Source organism: Odocoileus virginianus, chromosome 16 (genome assembly GCF_023699985.2).
Source record: "Odocoileus virginianus isolate 20LAN1187 ecotype Illinois chromosome 16, Ovbor_1.2, whole genome shotgun sequence".
Lineage (NCBI taxonomy): Eukaryota > Metazoa > Chordata > Mammalia > Artiodactyla > Cervidae > Odocoileus > Odocoileus virginianus.
In genome coordinates, this window is record NC_069689.1 from 34,180,691 (window position 1) to 34,208,495 (window position 27,805).

The following is a 27,805-nucleotide window of genomic DNA, read 5'->3' on the forward strand; positions in this document are numbered from 1 at the left end:
ACATATGGCTAAAACAAAAAATCTCAAATAACAAATGCTGTCAAGGAGATAGTGAAATCACAATCCTCATATACTGCTAGGTGAAATGTAATAATAGTACAATCACTTTGGAAAACAGTGAGTAGTTCCTCAAAAAGTTAAACACAGTTATTATATAACAATTCCACTATAGGTTATATATAATATCAAAGAATTAAAAACAGATGTTCAAACAAATATTTGTATGTTAATCTTTACAGCAGCACTGTTCACAATAGTCAAAAAGGGAAAACAAATCAAATTTCCATTCATCAAACAAACGGACGAATGGGTTAACAAAATATACAATGACCATGTAATGGAGTATCTTTCAGCTATAAAAAGTAATGAAATACTGATATATGCTATAACACAGATGAGTCTAGAAACACTATGGTAAGTCAAAGAATGCAAGCACAAAAGGTCACATATTACATGATTCCATTTATATAATAGATTACATTATCCAAAACAGGTAAATCCATAGAGACAGACAAAAAGCAGGTTGGTTGTCTCCACGAGCTGAGGACAGGAGAAATGAGAAGTAACTGCCTAGTGGATAGTTTCCTTCTGGAGGGATGATAATGCTTTGGAACTAGACAGTGGTAACAGCTGCACAACTCTGAATGTATGAAGCGCCACACTTCAAAATAGTTAAAACGATGAATTCTACGTTTTATGTATTTTATCACAATAACAGTAATAAAACCTTACAGGCAAATTGCAGAGTCAGGGAGATTTGAGTTAAGACCTAGTTCTACACTCTTGATGTGTAACCTTGAACAGGTCACATAAACACTTTATGGTTCTGGTTTCTCGTCTTATAAAAAAATAAGGACAACAACAGCACTTACCTCAAACTATGCCTTAATGAGCATTAAATGAGATAATATATAGCAATATAATTAAACAGATATGGCACAAAGGTAGAACTGAGTGTTACTAATATAATTATCAATCCTTTCTATCTTATGATATTTACTTGTACATCAAATTTCTAATACCATACTAACAAAACAAGGGAAAAAATCACTAATTGAAAAGACTGAGTATCTCAAGGCAGTGAATCAATACAAGATGGAATGAACATGAATTCTAAATGACTGTATGGAGCATAAAGCCCCTATCTGTTCAATCTCCCCTAACCAATCTACACCGGAGTGTAACATGACCAAGTAATAAATGTTTACTATGTTAAACCATTAAAACCTCAGGGTTTACCTATTATAGCAGCTAATCTTATTTATCTTGTTTAATGCATGTAATCAAGAATGGATGTTACTATTGAAAATGTACTGTATCTGTCAACAGGTTACTCACAAAATAGATTCCAGGACTGGAAAGAAACCAATACTTAATACCATGAAACATCCATCCTGTATTTGCTCTCCCTCACTCCAGCTTACTAAGCAGTAACTGGAAGCCCCTTCCCTAAAAACTTCAGCACCTCTTCCTCCCCAACACAGAGTAACTGACCACAAATAATTCCAGCAAACTGTCGTTTGATTATTGGACATCTTACACCAGCAACTCCCACCTTAACTTCTTCACCCCCAGAACCTATACTTTCAACTACAACTATGTATGCAGCTATCAAGAGGAAGAGGAATACAAGGAATTAGATGAGACTACAGAAGAGTCCTCAAAGTGAATGCTGAGTGGAGCTGCATCTGCTGCACGCTATGGGCTTGTGCTTCCATCTGTTTCCCTCCTCCCTTTGCCTGGTACCAAGGCCCTGGACACATAACAGACCAGGTTTCAGGCATGCATTTTTGTAAGTAGGTAACTTTTTATTTGTTCTTTGCATATTAACTTTAACATTAATAATTCTGTAAAATTGTTCCAACTTTATTACATTTATTAATACCACCTTCTACAAACGATTCTACACCTTCTACATAACCCTTCAGCAAACGATATTGGTTATGTAACAGTAATAAAACGAACACATTCATTCAAGTAAAGAGCTGAGACAAACTTAAGAAAAATACGAACCAATTAACAGTAATAGGTGGTATTTACATTTGACAAATATACGGAGGTGGTCCATGAACTACTAAGTTTCAGAACTATTAGCATAACTGACAGAAGTCTATAGGTAAAAGCAGGAAAGCAAAGTAGAGGGAGGTTGAAGGGCATAAATTTCCTTATCCAACATGATAGGCAGTTAATAGATACTCTATAAGTGAGAGTCAAGATAGAGTTTTAAGTGTAACACTTTTAGAGGCAATCAAACAATAAATTTTAAAAAGAGTAGATCACAGAGAAGTGGCAACTGAGTACAAAGTAACAATTTAACAATTTCATCTTCCATAGCAGCAAATCAATATACTATTTATAACTAATAAATGAAGAAAACAACTAAAAAGTAAAGTCTACATCTGTTTGAGGAAATGGTTGTGAGCATTAACAGGCAAGTTTTCCTTTTCATGTTAAACTTCTATACATTAACTGTTCTCATTTGCATTGTATCTTTTGTAAGAAGAAAAATCACACAAAAAGGTAAAAAAAAAATCATTTATTAAATAAATAATACTGTTTTATTCAAATTCAAACCACATTTGATAAATACAGAATATACAAATAAAATTCGGCATATTATCCTTTCCTGGCAGATTTTTGTTGAAATTAATACATGAAACATTATACTTCAGTATAAAGAAACACGACCTAACCATGGATCAGGAAATTCATTCCTAGTGTTTGAGCAGAGGTCTAAAAGATTAATTGTAATTTTAAAAAAAGCAAGAATGATGTATCATAATATTTTAAACTTGAAAAATATTTTAAATATGATTACTTACTAGAATTCTGTGAGCCTCCAGGTTTATTTTCATTCATTTTACTAGGAAAAATAAGAATATACAATCAGACATCTTAATTTTAAAATTCTCAAATTACCCATTTTATTTAGATTTAGTCAATGTATGATAACAAACAAGCTGCATGATCACTTCTCATGCCAGTACTTTATTTCCTCACCTTTCCACATCTAAGACCAGTAATTTTCAACAAAGGTGGTAAATTCTGGGGACAGTGTTGAAATTGGAGGGAATGTTTTTTAGTTACCAAAAAAATTAGGATGACTACTGCTATTTACTGAAAAGGAGACCCAACTCAGGACATACCAGGAACAAAGAGACTTAAGACTATCAAATTTCTAGTGGTTTCACAAACCTACTATAGAAAATTCCATAAACACATGATTTCAGCACCTCACCTAAAATAAACATAAAAATTTTAACTTATAAACAATATTTAGTCAGTATTCCAACAACAGATTTATATTTGAGATTCAATCTCTTCAGCTTATAATTTCTTACCCTTTCCCTCTGCAGATGAATTGCAACTACTGCTTACTTAAGTTCATTGGATTGATAATTCAGAATGATTGAGGTCCACGTGGCTGTGTCTTGTCCTCCTCTTTCCCTTCAAACTATAAGGACCTGGGCATCTCTCTTGGTTCAATAATGCAATGAAGTTCCGTCTAGATTTTTATAATATATGTTCAGACAACTATAAGACTAAAGATTCTTAATCACAAGCCTCAAAACTCTGATCTACAACAAGTGTTTTCGCATCTTTACAAATAGAAAAAAATAGAAGTGAGTATCAATCTCACATACCAAAAAAAAAAAAAATAAAGTAATACAGGAATATATAGTGCTTCATGCTAAAAAGCCTCCAAATATCACTGGCTGCAAAATGATAATCCTTAGAAAGATCTCCAGTGCTATCAAAACATGAACAAGAAAGGTTTTTCCTGTTTGCAACAATCTAATAAGTACTCTATATATGCTTTTCAAAGTGTATTAATACACAGTATTCCACACAGACCAATGGAATAAAAATAAAGAGCCCAGAAACAGATTCAGACTTTTCCAGTCATTTGATTTTTAACAAAGGTAACAATAAAAGAAGTCTTTTATCAACAAATGATGCTGGAAAAAATGGATCTCTGCATGGAAAAAAGGGAAAATTGAGATTCACACTTTACACCATAAATAAAAATTAGTTTCAAGTGGATCATAGATCTTACTGTGAAAGCTAAAACTATTAAAGTTTTAAAAGAACTTCATCAAACTTAAAAGATTCTACCCATCAAAAGATATCATTAGGAAGGTAAATTCTGCATGCCACATACTGGAAGAAAATATTTGTAACAGTGTGGCAAACAAAGACTTGTACCCAGAATACATAAAGAACTCCTAAAACAATACAAAGCAAACAATTAAGAAATGTGCAAAAAACATGAATAGACACTTCATGAAGCAAGATATACAAATGGCCAATAAACATGTAAAAAATGCTCAACATCATTGTTAATTAGGATGATAAAAACTAAAACCACTATGAAGCCTACTTTATACCTGTAACAATGACTAAGATTAAAAAATAAAAAGACCATAACATCAAACATTGGAAAGGATATGAAGCAACTGGGGAATTCTCATAAATTGTTGATGGGAATGTAAAAAATGGAATAATCATTTTGAAAAGTTCTAGTAGTTTCTTAAAAGTTAAACATATATACACAAGCACCTAGCCTTTGATGTAGGAATTTCACAGCCAGGTATACATCCAAGAGAAATAAAAAAACGTATAGACTAAAAACTTATATAAAAAATGCTCATAGCAGCTGTCTTCACGATACTCCCAAACTGGAAGCCTACAAGTCCATCAACAAGAAAACTGATATGCAAATTGCAGTATATTAATAAAATGCAATACTACTTAGCAATGAAAAGGTAACAAGTGCTGCAGGAAGCAATAAAACAGATAAATCTACAAATATGCTGTGTCAAAGAAACTGCACACTACTATTATCTACATTATTCCATTTACATGAAGTTCTTTACGTTTTTTTAAGTAAGTAACATCAGGGAAAAAAATATCACAACAGTGCTAGTCTTTCAACTGCGAAGATGATGGGAAGGAACTTAAGTAAACTTTCTGAAATATCCTACTCTTCCTAGGATGATCTAAGAAAGCAACTTTAGGAGAAGAAATGTTCAAAAAGCTCTTAATTCTGTAATTTTCAAGGAAACACCACCTTAAGCCCACTTCACAGCCCAGACCTAATGTTGATTCTTTTTACACATAACCTTGGCTTTGCGTTGACCCTATCAAAACACTACTTCATCTAAATTTCACTTCAGTGCCACCCTTCTACAAAATCCTGTAAGAAATCTATTTTACTCTTTGGGGCAAAGCCTTATGGTTCCCCTGGTCTGTGATCTCTCTCATTGCATTGTCAACAAACCTAACTCAATCACACTACAGGTTTATCCCTGGTGGTTTTAGGCCAGCTGGGCTAGAACAGGTGAAAGGCAAATGTCACAAACATAAACTGGGGAATCTGTTTAAAGGGTATATAGGAGTTCCTTTCACTATTCTTAGTTATTTTCTAAGCTTACCTGTACTTGTGTTAGTTACTCAGTCGTGTCTGACTCTTTGTGACCTCATAGACTATAGCCCACCAGGCTCCTCTGTCCATGGAATTCTCCAGGCAAGAATACTAGAGTTGGTTTCCACTCCTTTCTCCTGGGAAACTTTCTGACCCAGGGATCAAACCTAGGTCTCCTACATTGCAGGTGGATTCTTTACCATCTGAGATATGTGGGAAATCCTTTCTAAGCTTAAGATTATGTAAAACTTAAAAGTTACTCCCAAACAGGATAATGTTCCAAAGGTACTACAAAACTCATATTTTTGACTGGGTTCACATCAGCTTTCTCCCTAATCCACAGCAGGCCAATGATGATTTACTTCAGTCAAGAGTCTCTAAAACAAAACTTCAAAAAAAAAAAAAAAGAAAGAAAAGAAAAACTCACATATTTTTAACTGGATTTTATCATTTTCTTTCCAGTACATGAATTTTACGCCCTTCCAGGGCTTCCCTGGTGGCTCAGATGGTAAAGTGTCTGCCTGCAATGCCAGAGACCTGGGTTCAATCCCTGGGTCAGGAAGATCCCCTGGAGAAGGGAATGGCAAACCACTCCAGTACTCTTGCCTGGAAAATTCCATGGACTGAGGAGCCTGGTAGGTGACATATATACATATATACGTATATATCTCAGTATATACATATATATGTATATATCTCAGTAACAGCCCAAGTCTTGGTCTTAGAAATACTATCAAAATATTCCCCCCTTCCCTGAGAAATCATTAACAATTTAATGAAGAACTCCAGAAGGCCACTATCTAGACATATTCTGAGTCTCCTACATTGCTTACCTCCACTTGGTCAGTCACTGACACTCAGTTTGAATCTCCTCCCTTCAAAAGTTGGAGCCTAATTTCTTTTTCCTTGACTGTGGCTGTGCTTAGTAACTTCCACCAAAAAGTCTGGCAGAAATGACAAAGCGTAACTAGGTCATAAAAGGCATTATGACCTCCTCCTCTCTATCATGGATCACTTGTACTAGAGGAAGCTTACTGCCATATCCTAAAGACTCAAGATGCTCCTAGGAGAGCTCCACTTGGCAAAGAACGGAGGCATTTACCACAGTCATATATGTGAACCATTTTAGAAATAAACCATCCAGAACCATTCAGGCCTTTATAAGACTGCAGTGTGGTAGCCAGCCTAAGAGCAACTTCATGGAAGACCCAAAGCCAGAATCACACAGCTAAGCTATTCCCAAATTTCTGACCCACAGAAACTGACAGATAATAAATGTCTGTTCTTATAAGGCACCAAGTTTTGCAGTGATCTGTTACACAGCAATAGATCACAAATAAAAGTAAGCCAGACTCCCACTCACTCTGAGAGGCTGTATTAACAGCTTTTTTGTGGAAATCTTAGGATTTTCAATAAATAAGATCCCGTTATTTGCAAACACATATTTACTTCCTCTTTTCTGACATAGATGCTTTCATTTATATTTCTTGACTGATTGCTCTGGCTAGGACTTCTAGTATTCTGCTGAATAGGAGTGGTGAGAGTGGGCACCCCTGTCCTGTTTCTGATCCTACAGGAAAAGTTTGCAACCTTTTACCATTGAGTAAAATGAGAACTGTGGGCCTGTCATCTATGACCTTTAAAATGTTGAGGTATTTCCCCCTTCTATACCCATTAAGTTGAGAATCTTTTATATGAAAGGATGCTCAGTTCAATTCCTTCACTCAGTCATGTCCAACTCTTTGCGACCCCATGGACCGCAGCACACCAGGCTTCCTTGTCCATCACCAACTCTTGGAGCCTGCTCAAGTTCATGTCCATTCAGTCGGTGATGCAATCCAACCATCTCATCCTCTGTCGTCCCCTTCTCCTCCTGCCTTCAATCTTTTCCAGCATCACAGTCTTTTCCAAGGAGTCAGTTCTTCGCATCAGGTGGCCAAAGACATTTATAATACCATCAAAAGGACTGAACTATTTAATAAACATAACAAAGAGGTGCAAGATTTATATACTGAAAGCCACTAAACACTGCAAAAAGAAATGAAATAACCCAAATAAATGGAAAGAACTCTGTTCATGGTTGGAAGACTTGATGTTTTTAAGATGGCCATTCTCCCCAAAGCAATCTATATTCAATGCAATCCGTATAAACATCCAATGATCATTTCTGTAGAAGTGGAAAATCTGATCCTAAAATCTGTAAGAAATTATGAGAGCCTGAATAATTAAAGCAATGTAAAAAGTTGAAAGAATCATACCTCCCAATTTGAAAACCTGCTACAACACGATCATAATAAAAAAATGGTGAGACTGGCATAGGAAAGACATAGAGAAGAAGTTAAAAGCCAAAAAATAAATCCATATATCTATGATCAGTTAATTTTCAACAAAAATGTCAAAACCATTCAGTGGAGAAAGAACAGTCTCTTCAACAAATGGTGTTGGGTGCTAACTTTGGCAGCACATATACTAAAATTGGAACGATACAGAGAAGATTAGCATGGCCCCTGCGCAAGGATGACACGCAAATTCGTGAAGCGTTCCATATTTTTTGGTAACGATACCACTACATGCAAAACAGAAAAAGAGACACAGATGTACAGAATAGAATTTTGGACTCTGTGGGAGAAGGCAAGGGTGGGATGCTTCGAGAGAACAGCATCGAAACATGTATATTATCTAGGATGAAACAGATCACCAGCCCAGGCTGGATGCATGAGACAAGTGCTCGGGCCTGGTGCACTGTGAAGACCCAGAGGGATCGGGTGGAGAGAGAGGTGGGAGGGGGAATCAGGATGGGGAATACATGTAAATCCACGGCTGATTCATGTCAATGTATGACAAAAACCACTACAATATTGTAAAGTAATTAGCCTCCAACTAATAAATATAAATGAAAAAAAAAAAACAAATGGTGTTGGGCCAATTGGGTGGCCATAGTCAAAAGAATGAAGGTGGACCGCTATCTCATACTACACACAAAAATTAACTCAAAATGGTTTGAAGATTTAGCATGTAAGAGCCAAAACTATAAAAATCTCTGAAAAAACCATGACCTTGGATTTGGCAATAGTTTCTTATGTATGACACCAAAATCACTAGAAGCAGAAAGAGTAGACTGGATTACATAATCAAGAGAGTGAAAAAGAGAAGATAATCTGAAAATCACTACTTGATAAGACCCTGATGCTGGGAAAGACTGAAGGCGGGAGGAGAAGGGGATGAAAGAGGATAAGATGGTTGGATGGCAACACTGACTCGATGCACATGAGTTTGAGCAAGCTCCGGGAGTTGGTGATGGACACGGAAGCCTAGCGTGCTACAGTTCATGGGGTCGCAAAGAGTCAGACACGACTGAACAACTGAACTGACTAATTGACTTGATAAGGATCTAGTATCCAGAATATCTAAGAAATTCTTACAACTCAACAACAAAAAAAAAAACAATTGAAAAACAGAAAGATCTGAACAGACATTTCTTCCAAGAAAATAAATGGGCAACAAGCACATGAAGAAATGCTCAACATCATATTCCTTAAGGATATGCAAATGAAAACCATAATGAGATACCACGTGAGATCTGTGCTAAGGTAACCATAATTTAAAAATAAAAGGAAAACAAGCAAAGGCAAGGATAAGGAGAAACTGCAACCCTCATACACTGCTAATGAGAATGTAAAATGGTACAGCTACTGTGGACCAATAGTTGCTCAACACATCACAGAATTGTCACATTACCCAACAATCACACTAGGTAGTTTTGGACAGTTCCCTTTACGCCACTTTACTTTTATGAAAGACCCACATTATATGTGTTTTTGCTAACCAAAAAGAAATCCAAAAAGGATCTTCATCTTTATAAAAAAAAGATAATTAGTTCTTTATTATATCCCATTTCAGCCTACAAAAGATGTCATATGAATGCTCTACTTCCAGATGGCTGGGTAAGCCTGTACTTACTGAAAAGGTTTGAAAACAGATATTCAAACAAGAGGGCCTCCTGGTGGCTCAGCAATAAAGAATCTGCCTGAAACACAGGAGCTACAGAAGATGTAGGTTCAATCCCTTGGTCAGGAGGATCCCCTGGAGAAAGGAATGGCTACCCACTCCAGTATTCTTGCCTGGAAAATTCCATGGACTGAGAAGCCTGGCATGCTACAGTCTGTGGGGTCTCAGAGTTGGACATGACTGAAGTGACTTGGCATGCACATTCAAACAAAATCTTTCTCAAAAATGTTCGTAACAGCAATACAGACAATACCTAAAAAACAGAAACAACTCATCTGTCTGTCTGTCAGTGAACAGATACACAAAATGTGGTATTATCTATACAATAGAGTTTTATTCAGCTATTTTAGAAAATACAGTACTGGTTTATGTGACAACATACATCAACCCTAAAAATATACTAAGAAGCTAGAAATGAAAAGTCATATACTGTACTGTTGTTGTCCGGTCATTAAGTAGCATCCAATTCTGTGACTCCATGGACTGCAGCATGCTGGGCTTCCCTGTCCTTCACTATCTCCCAGAGTTTGCTCAAATTCATATTCATGGAGTCAATGATGCCACCCAACCACCTCATTCTGCTGCCTTCAATCTTTCCCAGCATCAGAGTCTTTTCCAACGAGTTGGCTCTTTGCATCAGGTGGTCGATGTATTGGATGGAGCTTCAGCATAAGTCCTTCCAATGAATATTCAGGGTTGACTTCCTTTAGGATTGACTGTATAATCCCACTTATATGAAGTATCTAGAATAGGTAAATCTACAGAGACAGAGAGCAGATTTGGGGTTTCCAGGGATGGCAAAATAGGAAATGTGAAGTGACTGTCTAATGGTGTGAATTTTCCTTTTGGAGTGATGAAAATGTTTTAGAACTAGATAGAGGTAATGGTTGCACAACACTGTGAATGTGTGAATACATGGCACTGAGCTATACACTTCAAAATGGTTACTCTTTTTCAAAAATTAATTTATTTATTTTAATTGGAGGCTAATTACTTTACAATATCGTAGTCGTTTTTGCCATACATTCACATGAATCAGCCATGGGTGTACATGTGTTCCCCATCCTGAATCCCCCTCCCACCTCCCTTCCCATCCCTCCCCTCAGGGTCATCCCAGTGCACCAGGCTGGAGCACCTTGCCTCATCCATCGAACCTGGGCTGGCAGTCTGTTTCACATATGGTAATATATATGTTTCAATGCTATTCTCTCAAATTATCCCACCCTCGCCTTCGTCCACAGAGTCCAAAAGTCTGTTCTTTACATCTGTGTCTCTTTTGCTGTATCGCATATAGGGTCACTGTTACCATCTTTCTAAATTCCACATATATGCATTAATATACTGTATTGGTGTTTTTCTCTGACTTACTTCAACTCTGTATAATAGGCTCCAGTTTCATCCACCTCATTATAACTGATTCAAATGCATTCTTTTTAATAGCTGAGTAATATTCCATTGTGTATATGTACCACAGCTTTCTTATCCATTCATCTGCCAATGGACATCTAGGTTGCTTCCATGTCCTAGCTATTGTAAATAGTGCTGTGATGAACATTGGTGTCTCTTTCAATTCTAGTTTCCCTGGTGTATATGCCCAGCAGTGGGAATCCCAGGTCATATGGCAGTTCTATTTCCAGTTTTTTAAGGAATCTCCACACTGTTCTCCATAGTGGCTGTACTGGTTTGCATTTCCACCAACAGTGTAAGAGGGTTCCCTTTTCTCCACACCCTCTCCAGCATTTATTGCTTGTAGACTTTTTTGATAGCAGCCATTCTGACTGGGGTGAGATGGTACCTCGTTGTGGTTTTGACTTGCATTTCTCTGATAATGAGTGATGTTGAGCATCTTTTCATGTGTTTGTTAGCCATCTGTATGTCTTCTTTGGAGAAATGTCTGTTTGGTTCTTTGGCCCATATTTTGATTGGGTTGTTTATTTTTCTGAAATTGAGCTGTATGTTTTTGAGATTAATTCTTTGTCAGTTGCTTCATTTGCTATTATTTTCTCCCATTCTGAAGGCTGTCTTTTCACCTTGCTTAGAGTTTCCTTCGTTGTGCAAAAGCTTTTAACTAGGTCCCATTGTTCATTTTTGCTTTTCAATTACTCTGGGGGTCAGTCATAGAGGATCCTGCTGTGATTTATGTCAGAGAGTGTTTTGCCTATGTTTTTCTCTAGGAGTTTTATAGCTTCTGGTCTTACATTTAGATCCTTAATCCACAAAATGGTTATTTTTATGAATGTGAATTTCACTTTGATAAAAAAAGTTAAATGGACACCTACCATATAATAGGCAGATAGGCAACCAAGAGAAATTAAGGCATATGTTCACTGGACACAAATGCTCACAGCTGCTTTATCTGTAATAGCCAAAAACTATAAACAACCCAAATCTCCATCAACAGACAAGTGATAAAACAAATTTTGGAATATTAATATAATGAAATACACGTACTAAAATGCATTGAACTATACTCTTAAAATGGGTGAATTTTATTCTATACAATTATATTATCAGATGGATGTTTAAAAGTTAACCACCATTTAAAAAATATATAAAGATATTTATTTAAATTAAAGGAAAAGCACTACATAAGATGCTTTTAAGTCACCTCTCCATCCTAACAAGAGCTGAAAAGACAAATCAATATTTCTTGGATCTGTAAGAGAGGTAACAGCAAACCACTGCCCTCTGAGACTGTAAAGAGGTACATGCAGGGAATCACAGCTTACCTGAGCAGAGTTACCAGCTGAAACTGCTGTGGGATCCAGTATTCGGGCAGGAAAACCTAAACTATAACTGACTGACTAATTGCTGTAGGCTCAGCGTGGACAATTTTGAGACTTAAAAACTCAAGGGGCATACAATCACAGGGCCCCTCACCATTATCACCAGGAACCCAAGCAGAAGTCCACAGTAAATATCAGAGAAAAATTCCCTTATGATTTTGGCAAGGGGAGGGTAAACTATCATTTTTAAATACATCAAAGCACTCTGTTCTTTTTAATAAGGCCTGCCCTCAGTGGAAATTAGTGCATGCTAAGTTGTTTCAGTTGTGTCCAACTCTTTGAAACCCCATGGACTGTGGCCCACCAGGTTCCGCTGTCCATGGGATTCTCCAGGCAAGAATACTGGAGTGGGTTGTCATGCCCTACTCCAGAGGATCTTCCTGACCCAGGGATCAGACCCATGTCTCCTGTGGCACTTGCAATGTAGGAGGATTCTTTTAATGCTGAGCCACCGGAGAAGCCCATTTTTAAATACAGCAAAGCACTCTGTTCTTCTTAATAAGGCCTTCCCTCAGGAGAAACTAATTAACCAGAGCCTAATCTGCTAGTGTATTATCAGAGCCTAAATGACCCAGGAAAAGAAAAATATTAATACCAAATTCCACCATACTCTAGCCATCCTGTACCATGGAGAAGGGGAGAAGAAAACAGATATTGTAAACTTCACAGTCCAGAGGCATAGCCTCACAAAAAGAATGAGACTTAATCACAGAACTGGAAAACACTTCCCTTCTACATCTTACCACCTCGTTATTTACAGCAATTGTAAATAATTGTAAATAATTGCTTATTTACAGCAGTTCCTTTTATTCAGTATCTCCTATCTGGCTATTGAGAAAAAAATTACAAGAGATATCAAAGAGCAAAATGCACAGTTTGAAAAGGCAGAGCAAACATCAGAACCAGACAAGGGAGGCATGTTGATAGATTTATCAAAACAAGATTTTTAAACTCTTTGTTTTGTATTGGGGTATAGCCAATTAACAATGTTGTGATAGTTTTAGGTGAACAGCAAAGGGACTGAGCTATACGTATACACATATCCATTCTCCCCCAAACTCCCCTCCCATTAGGGCTGTCACATAACATTGAGCAGAGTTCCATGTGTTATACAGTAAGTCCTTATTGGTTATCCATTTTAAATATAGCAGTGTGTACATGTCCATCCCAAACTTCCCAACTATCCCTTCCCATTGCCCACCCTCCTCCCGCTCCAGCCCCCACCCCCGCCCAGAAGCAAAAGTTAGTTCTCTAGTCTATGAGTCTCTTTCTGTTTTGTAAGGTCATTTTTATCATTTCTTTTTAGATTCCAATATAAACGATGTCATATATTATTTCTCCTTCTTTGACTTACTTCACTCAGTATGACAATCTCTAGGTCCATCCATGTTGCTGCAAATGGCATTATTTCATTCTTTTTAATGACTGGGTAATATTCTAGTATACCTATGTACCACATCATCTTTATCCATTCCTATCAGAACAAAGAATTTGAAATAACTATGATTGATATGCTAAGGGCTCTAGTGGATACAGTAGGCAATATATAAAATCAGACAGGCAATGTAAACAGAGAAATAGAAATCCTAAGAAAGAACCAGAAAGAAATGCTAGAGATCAAAAACACTAATGGAAATGAAGAAAGTGGTAGAATAACTAGTTCAATAAGTCCCCCACATATGAACAAGTTCCATTCTGAGAGTGTGTTCCTAAATCCAATAAAGTTAGCCCAGGTAACCAATTAACACAATCAGTAATATAGTACTGTACTGCAGAAGGTTTAAAATATTTTTCACACAAATAACACATAGGAAAGAAACAGACATGAAAAATAAACATTTTTATTCTTACAGTATAGTGCCTTGAAAAGTACAATACAGTACAACAACTGGCATACAGGAGATGGCATCGAGTGAGCAGGCAAGAAGAGTTACTGGCTAGAGGAAAAAGGGGAGGAGGGAGATGGTAGAGCTGAAGGACCACCAGCAGTAGGAGACGGAGGGCAAGCTGCAATTTCACTCATGCCTGACATTGATTGGCACAGGTTCTGGTTCCTTGCTGGATTCAATTCTATCTACCCTCTTGAAAAAATTATTGTGATGTCTAGGTAGTAGCTCTTCTTTTCTCATCATGGATGACATGGTAGCACCGGGCTGCATCCTGAACGGCTGCTACAACCTTCATGTACTGTTCTACATTTGGGGTCTGTGCCTCAAAAACTAACAGTGTTTCCTCAAATCAAGAAAACTCTCTTGCCATTTCCTGTGTTATGAATTCTTCAGTTACTTCTTCCTCTTGTCTCTCTTGGTCCTTTCTCTCAGCCTCTATTTCATTATGCCTTCATTAGTAAGCTGGAGTTCAGTGAAATCATCCTCTTACAGATTCAGCTCTAACATCTCGCTAAGGGTCAATATGCTGCAGAAGACTTCTTTGGACTCCTTATTCACCTTCTCAAATCCATGAAAATCATGAACAAACTACAGGCAAAGGTTCCTCCACACCCCATTCATGGTGACAACTGTAATTTCATGTCAAGCAAAGTCAATGTTTTTTACAGCCTTGTAGATGTTACAGTCTTTTCAAAACTGTCACAAGGCTGTTTCTGACTCATCACCTGTCTTTACTGCCTGACAAGAAGTGTGATGTAAATACTTCTTAAAAGTTGCTGTAACTCCCTGGTCCACAGGCTGGATGAGTGACAAAATATTTGGTGGCAGATGCACTCCTTTGACGGTAGGATGAAGTCAATCATGAATGAGGTGTGGCCTGGAGCACTGTTGAGCAGCAAAAGAATGTTGAATGGGATATGTCCTTCTCCAAGCAGTATTTCTCGATCTCCAGGATTAAGTGGTGGAAAAGTCAGTCCTGGAAAATGGCCTGTGTAACCCAGGCTTTGGGGTTTCTATTCCACATAACAGGAAGAAAGCCCTTGGCTATGTTTTTAAGGGCTCTTAGGTTCTCTGAATGATAAACTAAGAGAATTTTTAGCTTCATATCATCAGAAGCACTGACATCAAACAACAGAGTTAGCCTATTTTTTTGCTGCTTTATTAAATCCTGGCATCATTTTTCTTCCTTACTGATGTAACTTCAGTTTGGCATCCTCTTCCAGCACAGTCCTGTCTCATCCACAAGATACCTACTCAAGTCAACATGCACCTGCATCAATAATTTCTTAAAGTATTTCAGGAAATTAATGGGCAACTACTGTATCTGCACTCACCACCTCGCCACTTACTTTTACTCTGTGAAGGCGGCTCTAGCCTTGAACTGATGAATCCAGCCAAGATGGCATTAAAAGATGCCATCTGACTCTTCACTCAGTTTCTTCCTCAAGTCTTCATAAAGGCATTGATCTTTCTGCTGAACCAACATTAAGCTGAGAGGGACTCACTGACACTGATCCTGCAGCCACACACTGAGAAGTTTCTCCATCACTTTTCCATGCTTCTTCGATATTATTGTCAACAACATAGGTGTAGCAGACTTCACATGTTCCATAATCCTGTTTTTGTTCTTTAGAATCATGCCTGGTTAAATGATTCATGTTATAAGAATGCACAATAATTGCCATCTTTTCACCCTGCTCCACTCTTTCAATTATTTTCACTTTTGTTTCCATCACTATTGCTTTGTGCTATAGTACCAGCTTAGCAGTACTTAGCAGTACCAGCTACATCTCCACTGCTTTAACACTCCAGACATCCTGGGCTTGAAATAAACATACTGTATTCTATACGTTCAGTTCAGTCGCTCAGTCATGCAAGAGTCTTTGCAACCCCATGGACTGCAGCATGCCAGGCCTCCCTGTCCATCACCAACTCCCAGAGTTTACTCAAACTCATGGTCATCCAGTCAGCGATGCCATCCAACCATCTCATTCTCTGTCATCCCCTTCTCCTCCTGCCTTCAATCTTTTCCTAGCATCAGGGTCTTTTCTAATGAGTCAGTTCTTCACATCAGGTAGCCAAAGTATTAGAGTTTCAGCTGCAGCATCAGTCCTTCTAATGAACATTCAGGACTGATTTCCTTTAGGATGGACTGGTTGGATCTCCTGGCAGTCCAAGGGACTCTCAAAGAGACTTCTCCAACACCACAGTTCAAAAGCATCAATTCTTTGGCACTCAGCTTTCTTTATAATCCAACTCTCACATCTATACATGACTGCTGGAAAAACCATAACTTTGACTAGATGGATCTTTGTCAGCAAAGTAACGTCGCTGCTTTTTAATATGCCGTCTAGGTTGATCACTGGAGAAGGCAGTGGCAACCCACTCCAGTACTCTTGCCTGGAGAATCCCAGGGACGGAGGAGCCTGGTAGGCTGCAGTCCGTGGGGTCGTGAAGAGTTGGACACGACTGAGCAACTTCACTTCCACGCACTGGAGAAGGAAATGGCAACCCACTCCAGTGTTCTTGCCTGGAGAATCCCAGGGACGGGGGACCCTGGTAGGCTGCAGTCCATGGGGTTGCACAGAGTCAGACATGACTGAAGTGACTCAGCAGCAGCAGCTTGGCTGGTCATAACTTTCCTTCCAAGGAGCAAGCATCTTTTAATTTCATGGCTACAGTCACCATCTGCAGTGATTTTGGAGCCCCCCAAAATAAAGTCTGTCACTGTTTCCACAATTTCACCATCTACTGCCATGAAGTGATGGGACCAGATGCCATGATCTCAATTTTCTGAACGTTGAGTACATTACTGTACAGTAAAATAGTATACCTTTTTCAACAAAGGTTGTATAGTCAAAGCTACGGTTTTTCCAGTAGTCATGTACGGATGTGAGAGCTAGACCATAAAAAAGGCTGAGTGCTGAATAATTGATGCTTTACAATTGTGGTGCAGGAGAAGATGCTTGAGACTCCCTTGGACTGCGAGGAGATCAAATCAGTCAATCCTAAAGATATCAGTCCTGAATTTTCATTGGAAGTACTAATGCTGAAGCTGAAGCTCCAGTTCCAATACTCTGGCCACCTACTTGATGGGAAGAGCCAACTCACTGGAAAAGACCTTGATGCTGGGAAAGACTGAAGGTAAAAGGAGAAGACAGTGGCAGAGGATGAGTGGTTAAATAGCATCACTGACTCAATGGACATGAATCGGAGCAAGCTCTGGGAGATAGTGAAGGACAGAGGAGCCTGCAGTCCATGGAGTCGAAAAGAGTTGGATACGACCTAGCAACTGAACAACAACAAAAACTATACAAAAGCACAACCATTTGTAGAAGGATGCACACATGTGACAACGTATGCCACACACATAATATGTGACTGGACATGCAAACACACATTCCAATCTTTGAAAATTCACAACTTGAGACTTTATACATAGGGGACTTACTGCAGATGGGGCAAGGCTGAGGAAAGACCTCTAAAAGCTCAAAAATATCTGAACAGAAACTTTGAAAACTAAAAAAGCAAAGAAGACAAAAACCGAGATGAAACAAAACAAAAATAAAAAGAGAATATCCAAGGACTGTGACATAACCACAGAAAGCATAACAAAAGGTTCTTGGACTACCAGAAGAAGAGAGAAAGTAACAGCAGTAACATTTGAAATAATAACAAAGTAATGTCAGACACCAGACAATAGATCCAGGAAGTTCCAGAAAACCAAGCAGGATAACTGCCAAAAAACTACACCTGCACATATTATTTCAAACTATAGAAAATTAAAGATAAAGAATAAAAATCCTGAAAAAAGTCACAGGGAAAAATAATCTTACCTAATAGATAAACAAGAGTAGGAATCACATCCAATTTCTCCTTAGAAACTATGCAAGTAAAAAGAGAGAGGAGTAATATTTAAAGGAGAAATATTTCCAAGTATTGGGGGGCAGGGAGGGAGGGGGGAAAAAGCCTAGAATTCTGTATCCTGTGAAATTATCTTTAGAAATTAAAGAGAAATAAAGATTTTCTTAATCAAAAATTGATGGAATATGTTGCCAGTAGACCTGCCTTTCAAAGTATGTTATAAGAAGCTCCTAAGAGAGAAGAAAAATGATATAGTCAGAAATTCATATCTATATAAAGAAAAGAAGTTTCCAGAATAAATAAAAATAAAATGAAAACTTCCATATGTGCAATTAAAAAAAATTTTTTTAAAAAAGAGTGGAGCTAAATATAGGAACAAAGAACAAGGGAAACAAATAGAAAACTAACAAATATGGTAGATATTAATTCATCCATATTAATAATCATTTCGTATGCCAATGGTCTAAATGCACCAACTAGAAGACAGATTTGTCACAGCAGATCAAAAATAAGACCTAAGTATGTTATCTCAAGATACCTACTTTAAACACAGATTAAAAGCAAATGGATGTAGGGATTTCCCTGAAGTTCTGTGGTTAAGAATCGCTCTTCCACTGCAGGGAGCATGGGTTTGATCCCTGGCCAGGGAACTAAACTCTAAAGAACCATGCGGCATTGAAAAAACACACACACACACACACATAGAGCAATACTATGAACAACAGGCTTCCCTGCTGGCTCAGAGGTTAAAGCATCTGCCTGCAATGCGGGAGACCTGGGTTCGATCCCTAAGTCGGGAAGATCCCCTGGAGAAGGAAATGGCAACCCACTCCAGTATTCTTGTCTGGAGAATCCCATGGACGGTGGAGCCTGGTAGGCTACAGTCCACGGGGGTTGCAGAGTCAGACACGACTGAGTGATTTCACTTCACTTCATGAACAACTCTGGGCTTCCCAGCTGGCGCTAGTGGTAAAGAACCCAGCTGCCAATGCAGGAGATGCATATTCGAACCCTGGGTCGAGAAGATTCCCCGGAAAAGGGAATGGCAACCCACTCCAATAGTCCAGTATTCTTGCCTGGAGAACTCCATGGACAGAGGAGCCTGGCAGACTACAGTCCATGGGGTCACAAAGAGTCAGACACGACTGGGCGACTAACACACAAATGAACAACTCTATGGCCATAAATTTGATAATTTGGATGAAAGTGAAAGTTGCTCAGTTGTGTCTGACTTTTTGTGACCACATGGACTCCATGGAATTCTCTAGGCCAGAATACTGTAGTGGGTAGTCTTTCCCTTCTCCAGGAGATCTTCCCAACCCAGGGATTGAACCCAGGTCTCCTGCACTGCATGTGGATTCTTTACCAGCTGAGCCACAAGGGAAGCCCAAGAATACTGAAGTGGGTAGCCTATCCCTTCTCCAGAGGATCATCCCAACCTAGGAGTCGAACAGGGGTTTCCTGCATTGCAGGCAATTTCTTTACCAATTGAGCTATCAGAGAAGCCCCATAAAACAGACCATTTTTTGAGAAACACAACTTTTGCTGAAACACAATAAAAAATAAACAATCTGAATATAACTGTATTAAAGAAACTGAAACAATAATCAGTAACCTTTCAAAACAGAAAGCACCAGGCCCAGACAGGTTCACTGTAAAATTCTATCAAACATTTAAGGAGAAATTATACCAATTCTCTACAATATCTTTAGAAGACAGAAGGAGAGGCACTACTTCCAATTTACTCCATTAGGCCAGCATTTACCTAATAAAAAAAAAAAGACAATGACATCACAAAGAAAAAAAAAAAACCTCATGAATATAGATGCCACAATAAAATATAAGTAAATAAAATCAAACAATGTATAAAAAGAATGATATACCACAGCCAAGCAGGATTTACCTCCGTTATGCAGTCATGCATCTTGGTATTTACCCAAAGGAGATAAAAATTTATGTCCACAACAGAACTTTAACAGAGATATTTACAGCTTGGAAGCAGCTAAGATGTCCTTCAGTAGATGAACAGATAAACTATGGTACACCTAGACAACGGAATATTACTCAAAGATAATTGCTGGGAGAAATATCAACAACCTCAAATACGCAGATGATACCACTCTAATGGGAGAAAGTGAAGAGGAACTAAAGAGCCTCTTGATGAAGGTAAAAAAGGAGAGTAAAAAGGTGGCTTAAAAGTCAACATTCAAAAACTAAGAACATGACATCGGGTCCCATCAGTTCATGGCAAACGCAAAGGGAAAAAGTGGGAGCAGTGTCAGATTTTGTTTTCTTGGGCTCCAAAAACTGCAGATGGTGACTGCAAGTCATGAAATTAAAAGACCCTTGGATCCTTGGAAGGAAAGCTATGACAAACCTAGACGGTGTATTAAAAACCAAAGGCATCACTTTGATGACAAAGGCCCACAGAATCAAAGCTATGGCATTTTCAGTAGTCATGTACAGACCTGAGAGTTGGACCATAAAGAAGACTGAGTGCTGAAGAATTGATGCTTTCGAACTGTGGTCCTGGAGAAGACTCTTGATAGTCCCTTGGGCTGCAAGGAGATCAAACCAGTCAATCCTAAAGGAAATCAACCCTGAATACTCATTGGAAGGACTGATGCTAAAACTGAAGCTCTAATACTTTGGCCACTTGATGCAAAGAGCTGACTCATTGGAAAAGACCCTGATGCTGGGAAAAATTGAAGGCAAGAGGAGAAGGAGGCGGCAGAGGTTGAGATAATTAGATAGGATTACCAATTCAACGGACATGAATGTGAGCAAACACTGGGAGATAATGAAGGACAGGGAAGCCTGGAGTGCTGCAGTCCATGGGGTCTCAAAGAGTTAGTCATGACTTAGCAACTGAACACCAACAACAAAGGTGGAACAGTTGATAAAGAATCCAACTGCCAATGTAGGAGACACAAGAGACATGGGTTCGATCCACAGGTTGGGAAGATCCCCAGAGTAGGAAATGGCAGCCCACTCCAGTATTCTTGCCTGAAAAATGCTATGGACAGAAGAGCCTGGCGGGCTACAGTCCATGGGGTTGTAAAGCGCTAGATACGACAGAGTCAGCAGGCACAGAATGTGTAACATCGAGCTGTGGGTGCGGTGCAGTCACTAAGCTCCCAACCCAGGGAAGGAGTCCACACCTGCACTGGCAGGCGGGCTATTTATACTGAGCCACCATGGAAGGAAAGAAATTCTTAACTGGGTTCTTGCCCGAGTGAGAACTGTGGAATTATGTGTGATCTAGAGCAGGACTCAGTTTCTTTATGGGAATCTTAATACCTTGCAGGGTCATAAGATCCAAAGAAACTGTTAAGCTATATGAACTGTAAAGCACTATATAATTCTGAAGTATCCTTATGACTAAGATTATGGGACAGAATTGAAAAACAAAAACATCTGACCATGCCCAGCATGATGATCAATAAATATTTTCTAAATGAATAAAAGTATTTTACTTTAGAATCATTGCGAAGGAAGTTAGAGGAAAAATGGATCAATAAAACTGACCGTGAGATATTCAATGAAAAACTCCACACCAGTTTTAAACCAATTCCACAGTGAATAAGCCCCAAATATTTCAAAACTACAAAGCCTACTACTAATAAGAAGATCATTCATTTGTAAGAGAAATTTCAACAGCAGCATTCCAGCAAAATAGATAAATTAGAAAATCTGAGAGCAAAAAAACTTGTAAGAATGTTTGATATGAGGCTACTGGAAGCACGATAGAAAAGGCGAGGCATAAAAAATACAAAACCCAGGCAAGACTTAGTATTTAGTTTGGGTTTAAGTTAACCCTCTACATTAAGCTTTCAGTCTAAGAGAAAAATCCATCAGTGCTTCCCTCAGTAATTTTAATATTCTTTTATGGCTCAGCTGGTAAGGTAAAGAATCCGCCTGCAATGCGGGAGACCTGGGTTCGATCCCTGGGCTGGGAAGATCCCCTGGAGAAGGGAAAGGCTACCCATTCCAGTATTCTGGCTAGAGAATTCCATGGACTGTATAGTCCATAGCGTCGCACAGACAGGACTGACTTTCACTTTCACTTGACAAACAAAACACCAATTAACATGGACACTGGCATTATTTTTGAAGGTAGCTGAAGTTTCCCTTTGTATACAAACACATCATCACATGGAGTGAACTACAGACTTTATCTTGTGTCAATGTAAGCTCATCAATTATAACAAATGTACCACTCTAAAGGGGAATGTTTATCATGGGAGAGACTATGCATGTGTGGGGAAGGGGGTACATGGGAAATCTCTATCATTTTCCCCTCAATTTTGCTGTGAACTAAAACTGCTCTTTGGCTTTCCGAGGTGGCTGAGTGGTAAAGAATCCGCCTGCCAATGCAAGAGACACGGGTTCGATCCTTGGGTCAGGAAGATCCCCTGCAGGAGAAGAGACTCTAATATTCTTGCCTGGGAAATCCCATGGACAGGGGAACCTGGCAGGCTACAGTCCATGGGGTTGCAAAAGTCAGATATGATTTAGCAAATAAACAACAAAATTGCTCTTACAAAAATACAGTCTTTAAAAAGGAAAAGCAATTAAGTTATAAGTTTATATTGACTTACTTCACAGCTAGTCCTTCGGGAATAGGTTTTCCTTCCCTCCTTCTCTATATACTGGCTCTCTATGTCCATTGTTCATGTTTCTTCATCATTTCATTGTCATCTCAGAATGTAACAAACTTTCCACGTTGGTTCTCAACAGTCTCTGGATATCCCAATTCCAAGATTCAAGAAATGATGTGAATGGTCTAGCTGCATCAGACATTCAGCTCTGATTCAAATAACTACTTTGGCTGGAGAAGGTATGTGGGATGAGAGTATATTAGGATAATATGCTCCTAAGTCCAAACCTTTACTCTCTGGTCATCAGAATGATGTGCCTATAACACTGACAGGTTTCTAAAGAAAAGGCTGTGGGCAATGAAGTCAGGTAACAATCTTACCTGTTTAAACCGAAAAGGAAAGGCAAACTTTTCTGTTTTTAATTTCCCAATATCCTCTTAATTTAGAACTGAATTAATGTAGAAATGATCATTTCTGTACAAATGAGGCTAATTCTGTTATAAAGCTAGTTTTTAAATTACACTTAAAATATATCTCATAATAAAAATATCCTGCAGGAAGGAAATTAAATGGAAAAAAAAACTTTTTTTTTTTAAGTTACTAAATCTTTTGGTGCTTCAGTTTTTTCACCTTAATATAGGGATAATAATAAAATGGCTATAAAGGTTAAAAGAGCTATGTATAAAGCATTCGGAGTTCTGTGAATATTAGCAAATACTGCTCTTAAAGAAATTTTTAAAAATCCTAATTTTTTCCCACATAAAATATCTTCTGATGCTACAACTTCAATACTTATTTTTCCATAGTTGTGTAATTTACAAAGTATACGTAAAAGTATACGTATATACGATAACACTAAAATCTCTACCACAGCTATACAGAATTATATTGTCATCTTTCAATTTTTAACTTTTTCAGCTTAATAAGATACAATGTGTTAAAATTTTTTAAATAACAAGCACTCCCTGAACATACACAGTTTCAGACTATAAAGATACTGTTCTGAACCTAGAACTGCAGATATAAAGACAAAACAGGACAAGAACTATTTTGTTTACAACTAAACCATGCACTGAGGGTTTCCCAGGTGGCTCACTGATAAAGACTCTGCCTGCCAGTGCAGGAGATGCAAGAGTACTGAGTTTGATCTCTGGGTTGGGAAGATGCCCAGAGTAAGAAATGGTAACCTACTCCAGTATTCTTGCCTGGAAAATCCCAAGGAGAGATTTGGGAGGAAAATCCCAAGGAGAGATTGGGAGGAAAATCCCAAGGAGAGAGGAAAATCTCACGGGATTGCAAAGAGTCAGACACAATTGAGCGCACTAGCACACACACACAAACTGCACGGAGGAAGAAGCACTTCACTGGGTAAGTCTAGGAAGGTACCTGAAACCTACCGGGTCAAATTTTAAGGAGAAATAAAAAAGGTCAATGACTAACTGCACAAATATGATAGAAGAGATCTGGAGTATTGTGGTAATATCACAGAACATCACAGGATGGAAAAGAATGGCAGAAAATTATGAGGATAATTCTTAAAAAGAGATTGGAAACAGATTAAGGTTTTTGGGGGAAAAAAAGCTAAGAAATTTGAAATATGTATGGTGGATGATGGGAAGTCATCAGAAATTTTTTAAAGAGCAACATTTGGAAGGAGAGATTGCAGACAGAGGCAGGAAGCATTACAATAAATCAATCAATAAGAAGTATAAAATTTCTAACAAAATCTAGTTTTTGTCCTAGTTTGAACATTTTACTAGTTGTGTGAGAACAAATTGCTAAAACCCTCATAGGCTCAGTTTTCTTATCTGAAAATAATAGTAAATATTACAATGTTATTTTGAAGATTAACGACATAATGTACGTATAATGCTTAGAGTAACTCAATATCATAGGAGATACATGTATCATTCACTATGTACCACACACTATTCTAAGATTTTAACGTGTACTAATTCATTTGATTCTCACAATAGTCCTACCAGATAGATATTGCTATTATCTCCACTATAATTGAGGGAATTTAAGCACTGAAAGGTTAAGGAACTAACTGCCTTAGGGCCAGACAGCTACCAAGTCACAAGAACAGAAATCAAATGCAAGCAATCTGGCTCCACTTTCATGATCTTTTTTTTTGGGGGGGGGGGGGTTTCTGCTTTATTATTTCTTGTATTTTATACATTTTCTACAGTAAGCATTTATTACTTTATAATCAGGAAAAAGAAAAACTTAAATGTGTATACAGTTGTATTCACTTTTTTTTTTCCTTTTTTTTTTATTCCCCTAATCTATGTATTTTTTTTTTAATTTTTATTAGTTGGAGGCTAATTACTTTACATCACTACAGTAGTTTTTGTTATACATTGAAATGATTTAGCCATGGATTTACATGTATTCCCCATCCCAGTCCCCCCTCCCACCTCCCTCTCCACCCGATCCCTCTGGGTCTTCCCAGTGCACCAGGCCTGAGCACTTGTCTCATGCACCCAACCTGGGCTGGTTATCTGTTTCACCCTAGATAATATACATGTTTCAATGCTGTTCTCTTGAAACATCCCACCCTCGCCTTCTCCCAGAGTCCACAAGTCTGTTCTATACATCTGAGTCTCTTTTTCTGTTTTGCATATAGGGTTATCGTTATCATCTTTCTAAAGTCCATAATATGTGTTAGTATACTGTAATGGTCTTTATCTTTCTGGCTTACTTCGCTCTGTATAATGGGCTCCAGTTCACTTTCATGATCTTAACCAACATATTACAATGCTTCTCTAAGAGAGACCAAGTCAGTGTTTTTAAAATATTCATCAAAAAAAATAAAATAAAATAAAATATTCATCAAAACTTCTAACCTTCAAATTAAATTTACAAAACCCTATCCTCCAGATTTATGGGATTATAATCTCTGAGATTTGAAATACAGGAATCAGCACTTAACAAATCCTTCAAGGTAATGTGTACACCATTAAAAATTGAAATTCACTGATTCAGGTAGATACAGCAAAAAAACAAAGAGAGTCCAGGTAACAAAAAGGAAGAGAAAATGTAGAGACGAATTCTACAGGGGAAATTACCATTTGCTGGTAGCTTATAATAAGTAGAATCATAAGATCTGAATTAAGCAAACCTTAACAAAGTATAGCTAATGTCTTGCTGCAGTCCTACATAAAATGTTTAAATTTTAATGACCATAACTACTGAATATTTACATTTATTTTTCTTGGCTAATAATGAAACAAAACTTCATTAGCAGGGACAGGAGAGTAGGAGTAGCCAGCACTGGACAAAGGGATATTTATTCTGAATATCATTAAGTCCTACTTTTTAAAAGAAACATACATTTATATGGTATGATACCCTGATGTTAAAATCTCAGAAGCAACATAAAATATCTGATCCTATAAAGCAACACTAAATTAGTCTGACAGTTTTCAACAAGCCAAGATATAAAATTTCTACACATTTAAATGCTTACTTATAGTTTACACGTAGGGTACACATTTAAACTATTCCAGAAGGCGTGACTTTGTTGGGAGGTTAGAATTTGATTTTTGAGGTAGTCGGTCATTAAAAATAAGTAAAACAAAAACCCAAAACAAAACCTGATGTCAGAAAATTTAGTACTTTCGAAATGACTCCACAACGACCTAATCGGCCAATGAATGACGGGGATGAAAAGGCAGGTCTGTGGAACTAAACCTTATCCCTATTGTTAGCAAACTAACACCCTTGTGACTCACCACTGTTACTATATAGCCAATTTAAATAAGCACGCGTCTCGGATTTTTGCGGTGACGAAAAATGTCAACCATGAAAGAAAAATATCCAGGTTTTGAATACAAAGGATACTCAGATTTCAATTTAAATCCCCACCAGGTATTTCAAAGACTGCCAATTCCCTGCGGTCCACTGTAAGAAAGACTACTCCTTTTAGAACGAACTCGGACACGTAGAACATTTCTTCATTCTAAACCTGCTCCCAACCTTCCACCTTTAATAAAGGAAGATTCTTTTGCGTATGGTAATACTTTAGCAATAACTACTGCTGAAGCTTCAGTATTAGAACCTACTTGGCGGAAATACTGAACTGCAATTACCAGAAAGTCGAAGGTTTAAACAGTTTCGGGGGCGGTCGGGCCTCCGAATCCCCAATACTCTAGAGCTGCGGTGTGTTTGAGCCATTTGTTTGGAGCGCTGACCCGGGAGAGGCTCCCCCTGCGCCAACTTCCCAAAGTCCTCACATCCGGCCCCACCACAGGACATCCCAAAAGCTCTCTGAGGCCCCCGCTGTTCTGTCCGGTCTCCAGACCCCTGACCCATCCGACGGTCCTGCTTCTCTCCCTGGAATATTCCATTTCTTGCTCTTCCACGTCCACTCACCAAGGCGCGCTGGGCAGAAGTTCCAGAGACGCCGTGTCACTTTTCCCTTCCCGCGCTGCGCCACAGGCCATCCGCAAGCTGCTACAGCAAACGGCCCACACAATTCAAATTCTCCCACTTCCGCCCGCAACCCGGAAGGAAGGCTCAGCCCCGCCCCTTGAAGGGCGGGGCCCGCGGTGACGCGGAAGTCTCGGAAGGGCGAGGCGGGTCCCCGTTCAAATACCTCGCGTTGGCTTTCCGGTTCTTTTCGCTTCGCTTCAGTTTCTTTTGCATCTCCCTGCTTAGGTCTGAAGAGAAGTGAGGGAGCGGGCTTGGTATTTCTGCCCGGTCGCTAGTGAGTGTTCTCTCGTTTCTGAAATGGATTGAGACGTGCTAAATTTTCTTTCCTTCAAGGAAATGAAGTGACACAGTCGTGTCCGACTCTTTGCGACCCCGTGGACTGGCTCTTCCATCCACGGGATTCTCCAGGCAAGAATACTGGAGTGGGTTGCCGTTTCCGTCTCCAGGGTATCTTCCCGACCCAGGGATTGAACCTGGGTCTCCCGCATTATAGGCAGATTCTACCGTCTGAGCCACCGGGTAATCTGCCTATTTTCACCTTTCCTTTGAAGGAAAGAACTAACCGAGTGAGCCCCGTTGTTTACTCCTCGCCTCGCGTATGCACCAGCTGCAACCAGAAGTGAAAAAACAAACCCTCCACGTCCTTAGTACGTAATTTCTCTAGGTCTCCTGAGGCTTGCCTCGGCACCGTCAGGACTTCTTTCCACACTCTGTTTGAGGCAGACAAAAAGCCGATTAGAGGGAGAGAGAGAGAGAATACATATAAGATTTTTAAAATGAGACTGTATAGGCAGG

The 27,805-nt window shown here is 38.6% G+C and overlaps 1 protein-coding gene, 1 long non-coding RNA gene and 1 other non-coding gene across 9 annotated transcripts in view; 2 read left to right on the forward strand and 1 right to left on the reverse strand.

Annotated features, from left to right (window-relative positions):
• Positions 1-7,966, forward strand: part of LOC110126876 (uncharacterized) — a 51,654-nt gene extending 43,688 nt beyond the window's left edge. The window contains exon 3 of the long non-coding RNA XR_011491836.1: positions 1,330-7,966. This is a non-coding gene — a long non-coding RNA (uncharacterized lncRNA). The remainder of the gene's footprint in view (positions 1-1,329) is intronic.
• The window catches only part of G2E3 (G2/M-phase specific E3 ubiquitin protein ligase), a 69,364-nt gene extending 42,281 nt beyond the window's left edge, over positions 1-27,083 (reverse strand). For 2 of the 7 annotated variants that reach the window (XM_070478058.1, XM_070478057.1), the window contains exons 1-3: positions 26,951-27,083; positions 20,441-20,530; positions 2,823-2,863 (exon numbers count right to left, since the gene is read on the reverse strand). In XM_070478058.1, the coding sequence (XP_070334159.1) occupies positions 2,823-2,863; positions 20,441-20,530; positions 26,951-27,021 (202 nt within the window). In that variant the 5' untranslated portion in view covers positions 27,022-27,083. The other 5 variants (XM_020876778.2, XM_020876780.2, XM_020876782.2 and 2 more) reach the window with 5 other exon arrangements.
• Positions 7,871-7,977, forward strand: LOC139038885 (U6 spliceosomal RNA). The gene has a single exon (XR_011492017.1). It is a non-coding gene; the product is annotated as a U6 spliceosomal RNA (small nuclear RNA).
• Positions 27,084-27,805: the final 722 nt, after the last annotated feature.